The 9,835-nt window shown below is 36.7% G+C and overlaps 1 protein-coding gene across 1 annotated transcript in view; it reads right to left on the reverse strand.

The window, feature by feature from the left end:
• The window catches only part of SRBD1 (S1 RNA binding domain 1), a 124,076-nt gene that overhangs the window by 58,112 nt on the left and 56,129 nt on the right, over positions 1–9,835 (reverse strand). The window contains exon 17 of the mRNA XM_010706778.3: positions 6,475–6,566. Coding sequence (XP_010705080.1) covers positions 6,475–6,566 — 92 coding nt within the window. The remainder of the gene's footprint in view (positions 1–6,474; positions 6,567–9,835) is intronic.

A 9,835-nucleotide genomic window follows, 5' to 3' on the forward strand; every position in this document is an offset into this window, starting at 1 on the left:
CATTTTCAAATTTAACGCTAATGGCAACTGCCTTTTCCAGAGCCTGGACTCACGCTCTACTTCAGGAGATTGCTTTTAGGTAGGACTGGTGGCATATTTTCAGATTGATCGTAAGTGCAGTAAACAATGCTCTGTACATAGAAAACAAACAGGAGACAAAGTCCATCAGTTGAACTCAGATCCAGATAAGCACATGAGAGGAAGACAAGGTGAATGTCACATCTTTCCACAAAATATGCAAAGATTACATATCAGTTGCAGACATTAAAACCCATTCAGAGAATGGCACTCAGTTAATAGCTATGCATAAACCTCTCTTAGCTTGGTGAAAATACTTATTCAACAGTGAAATAGGAGAGTTTTCAGCAAGCTCAAGATAACCTCCCATTTTCACATGGCAGGAGTCTAGAGGAACCGCAGAGGGTCTGGATTTTGAAGATACAGAAGACCAAACTCCTCCAACTCCACTGCTATGTTCTACTGCTTCAGAGGAAACAGTGCAGATTAGAAGGATGTTGATACATATACACATATATCTCATGTATGCCATCAAGTATGCGAAGATTGGAAACACGTTAGATTCGTGTCTAGAATAACAAGAATAACAAGACTGACAAACATCTGACAGCTGTGTAACAATCCATTCAGAACTAGCAATATATTACTACTGTTTCTGCTTAACTCAAATCCATTTCCCTATTTCTCAAAAAAAAGAAAACACCCTGATGCTTGTACACATGTTCATGAACAACTGAAGAAGCCCCATCATTTTCAGACAACCTGTATTTATGGACTTCACTCTTCACTCGTAAGAGCAGAAGCTGGTCTGAAAGTGGGAGCTGGATTCTACTGTTTAAGCACTCATAAGAGCAGTCCTGGTGGAGAGAAGCAACAAGCCCTCCCTCCCTACCTCCTGATGCTGCTCACCAGCCATCCTGTTTCCAACACTGCACCTTCTCACTTTCAACAGCACAATAAACTCATTTTTAAATGTTGTAGAATGCAGCTGATGTAATATGAAACAATTTTTTTGTTCACCTGTAATTGCATGCAACCCAACTAAACAGGTATGACTTTGTAGCAAAAGGAAAATGTTTTAAATGCATACAAAATTCAGAGTTTACTTTCTTTTAACTCTTTCTGAAAACTTGCGGATCTTGCACCAATCATTTACAGTAAGCTGTAGAAGGAAGCTTCTACTCAGAAAGCAGCATGAACAGTTTAACCATAAGATTTCTGTCCAATAAAGTTTTTGAGAAATGACCTTCTCTCTTGGGTTGCCAAGGGCGAGTAGTGCTCTTTTAGGAAGATGAAGAAATTAGCTCAAGAAGACAACAAGGCACTATGTCCCACACATCTAATCATCAAACTGTTTTACTTTCCTTAAGATAAAGTCAAAAGAAATTACATTTTTTCTGATCTTTACCTTCTATCTGCTGGCCATGATGACAGCTCTGAACTGTATGTCTCTATCTTTAACAGCACCCAAGGGAATAAAACCCTGTAGGCATGACAGTCTCAAAGTCCTAACAAGCCCCAAAAGCCTGCAAGGCTTTCTTTTGCAAAGAAAAGTGCAAGTGGTTTGCTGAACTTTGAGTGTACAATAATCCAATGTATTCTGCCCTGTGGAGAGAAGACAAGCAGATGGGATTTGACAATGCTAAGCCAAGCTGTGCTGTGTGACCTTTTGCTCTCCTGGAGTCTTTATCCTCAGAAATCATCCTTTAGAAACAACACAGTTTTTGTACTAGATCATACCTGTGCACGCCACATGACACACATTCTGGCCCCTCTCACTACTCCAAATCTTTTCAAAAAGTAATCTTATGTAGCACTTTACCTACACTCATTATTTTTCTAACTGGGTGACGTGGCTGGGGGAAAATGAGCACTAGACAATGCTACCTTAGACAAAGTATGTAACTCTTGTTTCAGCAGCTGAGCAGAGAAGGGCAAATTAAAATCCAAATGCATTTGATCATATTTGATTATGGAAGTAAATGAGGCTTTGCACAAGATCACTTCTAATAAGAGTTAATACAAACGCGATGTCTGAAAAGGCATGCCCATTCCCACCTCATTCCACGTTTAAGTAAGTCTAGTACTTATGTTTGTTATGCATGACTTTCGTGAATCTGTGCAGTGAATATATTGAATATATTTTTTAATTTCCTTTTTAAAGAGTGAAAGAAGAAATTGCTTGCTTGTTAGAATAGTCATATAAAAATGAAAGGTAATTCATCATTTTAGTGAAATAATTCCTCACCTGATGTTACTGAATGTATATCTCATCAGGGATATACAATTGCCTCACAGCAGTTCTCCACCATCAGGTCAGAACTCAGCAGTTTTCTGTTTCTTATGAGTTTTTAAGCCACTTCAAAAAGTGGAGGTGAGTATTCTAATGGATCAACTGCTTTTTTTTTTTACAGAGCAGAAAATAAAAGCTCTGATTTGAATATATGCCAAACAATGGTGCATCAGTCATCCACTTTGCACCAAAAACAATAACAAAACACTATTTAAGATATAGCTCAATAAGTTTTTCAGGCCTCTGGGAGGACATAAATTCTGTCTTTCCACACGTCAACCCTTCAATGCTGAGAAGGCCACACGTATATATGTTTCCTGTATAACTTACACTGTCCCTCCCCATCCTCCCCTTTGGTCTAGTGAACCTTATTCAGCCAAAAATTCTGCAATAAAAAGGAATCATAGAAGTGGAGAAAAAAATGTATATTAAAAAGTCTGGTGGCATTTACACACTGACAGCCGCACAGATTCATTTCATTTCTTTTCCTAAGAACCATATCAGCAATACAGATTCTGCACAATCAAAATAAATCTCTGGGCAAAATTACATAGAAAAGGATGAAAGTAAAACAAAATATCAAGTTCTGGAAGATCCAAATTCCAGAGCTCACAGGCTCAGTGACACCAACCAAAATCAAGTTGATATTGACTGCCACAAAGCACATCTGAAAGTGGCATGGAGTTTAGCTTTTTTCTTTCACTCATGCAAAGACAGTCTTCTGAACCAATGGTGATGGCATGAATGACGACTGGTATGTTTACACTGTTACACAGGTTCACTGAACGTGGTTCCTACAGATACTTCAAAAGGAAACTAGCATCCAGGCCCTCCACTAAGAAAAGCACAAGCAAATCTCAACCAGAGAGCCCCTCAGTCTGTTCTAAAGCTTCAGGGATGGAGAATACAAGGAAGCCTTTTACTCTCTTCTCTCTCAAGTGGCAATTCGATTGCCAGTTCATCCCAAACTCCTAGCCATTGCACCCCAGTAGCTTGTTCTTTAGACAGAACCCTCCTCAACTGCTGCAGCTGAATTTCCTCAGCCTACCAAGTAGGAAGTCTTTTTTACTTCTGTGTCCTACAAGTTTCTTATCTCCTAATTCTGTAGGGTTGAAAAAAATAGCTGTTGTGCTCATTAATCCTAGAATGACTATCAAATGATTATATATACCTTCTCACACTACTAAAATAGAAATAACTAGATTTCATCAAGTTATTTACTATCTACTTAGTTGAATCCCACTCTACACAATTTTACAAGAAACAAAGCTTCTATGCTTTCATGAAATATTCACATTTAGTGCTATAAAGATTATAAGAGAACCTGGTTCAATATAAAGAATTAATGTCAGAGCTCATAATGCCAAGGGCCAGAAAGAGGTACCCACCTGTGGATGACATTTCTAAAACTGGACAAATCCTACTCCATTGATTGCAATATGAATACAAGCAAATTGCTTATGGAGGTGAGCATTTTTTACTTTTTATTTTTTTTCAACTAAGCACAACAGTGGTAAAAAGCACTGTATGAATGACTATAAAGAATTTCCACTCTAGTTTAAATATAGTTAGTTTACTTTTCCTATTTATTTTAGGAACCCACTCATTCCATGATCTTCAAAGGCAGCTCAAAGAGAATGGAAATAAATAACCAGTAGAATTCTTGGCTTAACTAATATATCCAATTAGCACTCCCAATAAATGCTTTTTCCCTCCTATACACTTAACCAAGAAGTTACTAGGATAATAGATTTATTTGTTCAAAAGTAGGATTTGTATTCTATCTGTGAATATATGAAATAATATATGGAATTTATTACAGTTGCTGAACTGCAAATGTCAGATTTCACAAGATTTGAAAGTTCTAATATTGTATGTTTAATATTTTACATTCATGTACCTGACAAACATAAGCCTACCTGTGTAACTAAAAAGCACCTGAAATTTGCATTGAGAGAAATGTTAAAGTGGCAAACTGTGTTAAGATATCTCACATCAGTTGTACCTTTTATTTTAACTATAAATGTCACACTTCATCATGCAGCTGTCAGCTTCTTTTTATGTATTCAATGTTATCATGTAAGCACAGAACTTGACATGATGTAACACAAGAATTAAAATAAAAAACAAGTCAGCTTTGACACTTTTCCATTTAGTGCAAATTAAACAAAGGAAAATCAAAAGCACAAAAGTAAAAGTTATTAAAAACGTTTGCAAAGAAAGACAACAGCAGTTACTATTTCCCTCTAACGTTGTCACATTTTTCTGTTTAGCTAAAAAAAAAAAAATAAGAATCTAGCTGAACTGAAGTTGTAATTACAAACTGACACCAAAAGACATCTAGAAAAATGTCAGAAGTCTAAAACTTCTAGAAAGATTGTGCTGTAATAAATACATTTCTCACTGTCATTTCCAAAAAAGCTGACATCCACTGATCTACGCAATTATTTTTTTTCTTTCTACAGTATCCTATTTTAATTGATATCCATTTCGTGGTACTGCTGTGGCAGATTAAAAGAGTTGATTCTTTTCAAACTAGATGCAATAATGTTCAAGTTATGCCTGAAGCAACCTCAAAGTAATAACGGAGAAGTGGCGAATTCTAGATAATTAATACTGAAATCAATCATGTATTACAAATTTGATTTTCATTTACTGTTTTTTTTTGTCATGCAACACAAAATAAAAGTGTCTGAACATTTCAGAAACTAACTTCAGTAAAAAAGAAAACTCTATATTTGGAAAAGTAAAGTGTTAATAATTAGTCTTTCCCCTTCTTAGTGTTTCTCTGTACATTTACATCAACTCAAATACCGTATTTAATATATCAACAACAGAAAAAACTTCAGCCCACGGGAAAGTTAGTGGCATCTGTCACAAACATATAGAAGTCACATGCCTAATGTTTGCTCAGGTCATACCATGACACAAGCAAAATCTCTTTGGCCCAGGGTCAAAATGATGAGAGTGGAACCAGTTTGCAGGCAGGAAGGAATGAGTCAAGCAGAAAAAAGCTTGAGGTATGTCTTGGGAAGGGAATGGCTGGTGCACAGGTTCAAAACAAAATCCTTGCAAAAACGTACTCTTAAAACATTGAATTAACACGAATTCCCTTTTCCTTTTGTAGAAATGAGAGTAAAGAGGAACATGGGAAATCCTGGAAAGTTTTACCCTCAGATACCACATAACTCCAGAGCTGTTTTCTGATGACCAATTTTGATGCATTTCTAAGAATTTCCTGGCCAGAAGCTTACTAAAGAAAGATTAACATCATCATTTGGAGATTTATCTAAGAGCTCTACTGCAATTTTAAGTTTGCTTTACTGGATTGAGTATGACAGCAAATTGTAGGAAAAGCAAGAAATGAGAAAGCTAGGATTGATAAAAACAAGCATAAGACAACACATGAGCAAAAATATATAAATGAAGTAATACCAAATAACCTTAGACCTGTCCTTACAGATGTTTTCCAATCAACCAACTCCAGAAGTAGTTCAGGCAGCAGTGAAGTTGCCAGGAATTTCATCTTTGAAGACCAATCCTTAATAAAAATCTGAAAACGGTAACACTGACGCTTGTGTATTTCTAAGAAATTATACTGTGTTATACCTGGGAAGTATTTATGCTGAATGGTTTAAAAAATAACAACTAAATAGTATTTCTGGAGTACTATATTCCACTGCATGAAGCCCTGGAAAGTGGTCACAACAAAGACAAAGAAAGTGACATGATCACCCTTCAGGATGACAAAATCTTTATATTATCTGTTCTCTACTCTCAAGTTTTTCTAGGCCATAAAATGTTTAGTTATCGCAGATACTTGTTTACCTACAAGGAAAAAGAGAGAAGAACTTGCTACTGTGGGCAAGAACATGTGAAAGTTTACACAGTGCACCAGCCATATTTAATCCCTCAAAATTCTCCTTTACCATTCTGGTATGGGAGTATGTCCAAAGGAGCCTTCACATTGCAGGCCTTGCTAAACAGTGATGACAATGACGTCACTGATTTGAACACCCAGGATCTGAGATGTGAAGTGATTTAAAAACTAAAGCGCAAAAAGAAAGCAGACTTCTTTTAAATATACTTAGACTGTTATTAAACATTATATTATAAGCAGTACAGACTGAGAATTGAGCTTCACACTGAAAAATGCACAATACCTGCACTTCTTAAGTTAGGATCAAGGTCTGGCATTTCCTTGGATGCTTCTGGACTCACACTGTAGATAGATGCTCCTGCTTCACTGACAATGCTGCAAAATAAGATGGTAAACAATCAAACAACATGCAGCTGAGAACAACACACCTGAAAGACCTATTGTTTACTTAATTTAACATGTTAATGTTCATTTTTTTTAAAAGCCTCACAGCTTTAAAATTTTATAGGTATTCAGTTCATTGAAAAAAGCAAGATAGTGCAAAGGAAAATATCTCTAAGCCAAAACACCCATCCCTAGCCCACACGATTCGGTATTTTTCAGTTTTGTATTATAAATATCAATCTCTGTAACACTTTCATAACATAAAAAATGCATATAGGAAACAAGTGTTACCAGAAGTCAGCAGACAAAGAGGCTTCCAGACACAAAACAAGCAAACAAAAACCTACCTGATAATTCCATTAAAAACACCTGGGATGGGAAGTTTAGTATCTGTTCACTGACTGTGTGAACCAAAGCCATGGGTGTACACACTCTGTCTAATGCTAACTGCCTGACATGCTCAGGACAAAGCCTTACCTCTGCACAGACTGAGCTGCTGAACTGCAGTTTGCTCCTCAGTGAGCATTTAATTCCATCTTCTCCCCACTCTCACCGTCATCCCAAAAGAAAACTGCAGATGGAATGTCTTCAGCAATCTCAGCTACAGTTTGTATATCTGCAGCACACTTCAAGCTTGTTCAGAAATGATGAACTCAGCGATTCAAATCGCAGCATGCAATTAAAAAACCCTGGAGTGCTCAGTTCCACTCAAGAGAAAACTGCACTCGAATATTCACAGTCTAAGTTTATTTGCAGCAGGGAAATTTTGACACCACTGAATAAACAGCGTATTTCTTCACATAACTTCAACTGAACTCGAATTTCAGGTTGATAATTAAAACATGGTAAACATGGTACAACTTCTACACCAAAAGAGTTACTGTCAGTTTAATAACTGCTTTTACTTTTATTATTTCACCCATTATAATAACCTTATCATTGCCATAAGGAGGGAAACCACAACCCTTCAGCAGCTGACCTTTCAATAAATTCAAAACTTTGCTTTACAGTGTTTTTATTTAAACGAGGCTATAAATTTTTCTTTAAAGAACTTTTAGTACATTGAATGTAGGAATAAAAAAAACAAACTCAGAAACGCCCTTCTTTAGAAAAAGCTGGAGAATAGTAGGGAGATAAGACACATCCCCATCAGCGTTACAAGCATGTTAAACTTTAAATAATATAAAATGCAAAGATAAAAATGGTATACATTTCTCTTATGGTTGTTGCATACTGTAATGCTGTATTATTTGCTATTCAATCTAAGCTGGATTTTTTGCTGACACTGACTTTTGAGTTACTGGAATCTCAAAAACTATTCAATATGACAAACAGATTGGATCATTCAAAAACACAGAATAAAATCCCGTGCTCTTCGGCATTCCTGTAATTTCAGAACCTCTTGAACAACTGGTTTAACAGAGCAAAAAACTGCCTGGACCCAATGGGCAGCAGGCTGGACGCAGCAAAAGGAACCAAGACTAAGAAGATTCAGCACTGGGAGCATAACTACAATATAAATGGCACATGTCCTCCAACAGAAAGAACTGACAGCCACCAGCAAAACTAGTTGCAGAACACAGACCGAGATCACAAAAACATGACTGCTGAAAAATGAAGATGTTGACAGAAGCCATAAACTGATTTTCCTGAGAAACTGGTAGTTTAAAGAACAACGCAACAGAATGTATTTCTTAACCTGTTCACACATTATAAAGGCAGCATCTGGCGAGTTCTCCCTCTCTTCGTAAAAGAGAAATTACTTCCAAAAACCCCCACACATTAGCACATACTTCCAACAGCTTTAACTAACTTCTATTCAATCTTTTTATTCCAACAGGTCCAGAAGTTAACCTCTCAAGCAACTTCTAAATGTAGTGTCTTTTCTACTGGTACTGCATTCCAATAAAAACTGCTATTCACATTCATTATTTTCCACACTATTTTTAAATTATTATTAGCTAAGCAGTGCTGTACTATAAACTGTATTACTGCACAGAACACTGCCTGATAGTCCTCAGTAATTTGTCTGTTAACAAAAAAAAAACAACCCAACATGAAAGATTTGGATGGGGACTTCAGGACACTTCACATTTTATCAATTCTTACTAATGCTGCATAGACAATGTTCAGAAATGAGGAATGTAATACTCAGATTCTGCAGTAGTAAAAGGAAATCACTGTGCCAAATTTTAAAGAAGGTAGAACAAGAGCTCCTTACTACAATAAGTAAATAAAATTCAGTTCAGGATGAGAGAGAAAAACAGTCGAAAAGAGCACATTTCCTTTTCTCAAGTGCAAGAAAACTTATTCGCAGGGCAAAGGAGTGGGGGGAAAGCCAAGCAAGGAAAAAGAAAACAACATATCTCAAGCAGGAAAACAACACACAAAAAACACTTTCAGAAGACACATACACAGGATATTTGACAGCTACTCTGAGATGGCTTTGTAAAGGCACACAACTATTCCACAAACTATCTGGTGGAGCAGACTTGAAATAGGAGGGGGAACAGTCCCACACTGCTGCCCAAGGAGAGCAAAATCCAGATGTTAAATACATCGAAGTCGTTACCCACAGTAAATGCATAGGGCCACAAATGCCAAAGAAACCATTCTCTGGGTCATGCAACCATAGCAAAGCAAGATCCTACAGACATATTAGCGGCTGTTGAGAGGTTTTACTCACTGTTTTTAGCTACGGCGAGGTGGCTGCTAATGTGACACTGGCACACACAGCGCTCGAGCATGGAGCTTCGCCACAACACAGGATTACAAGCAAAACAGGTTTGGGGATTCATGTTTGCAGTTTTCCTGGATTTTGTTTTTTTGACTGGATGAGAGTGCCAGTTTGGTGTGGAAATAATCTGGGGGACTGTTTTTATTCTTCTTTATTTAACAATTCAGTGCTATCTAGGACAATTTTACAGTAATTTTATGTTGTAAAACGCTCTGCTTTCAAAGAACATGTTTTTTTTTTTTTAATGTCAGAGCACTTTAGCCAAAACCAAACCTGCTCAAATTAGTGGGCCACATAAATTTACTGGGCTCCACACAGTTCTTTACACACAAACTTTTTTTTTCTTTTTTAAAGGATGCAATTTAACGAGAGCCAGAAGTACTCAGGACCCCAGTAAGAGTTGTTAAAAATGGCACCTAAAACCTGTAGGTAAACATGTATTTAAAAATAAGCATATATCTATATCTGAATTTTTTTCTTCAAATCTTCAAGCTAAATAATCTAATGAAAAATTATCTCCCCT

The sequence above is a fragment of the Meleagris gallopavo genome, chromosome 2 (genome assembly GCF_000146605.3).
Source record: "Meleagris gallopavo isolate NT-WF06-2002-E0010 breed Aviagen turkey brand Nicholas breeding stock chromosome 2, Turkey_5.1, whole genome shotgun sequence".
Classification (NCBI taxonomy): Eukaryota; Metazoa; Chordata; class Aves; order Galliformes; family Phasianidae; genus Meleagris; species Meleagris gallopavo.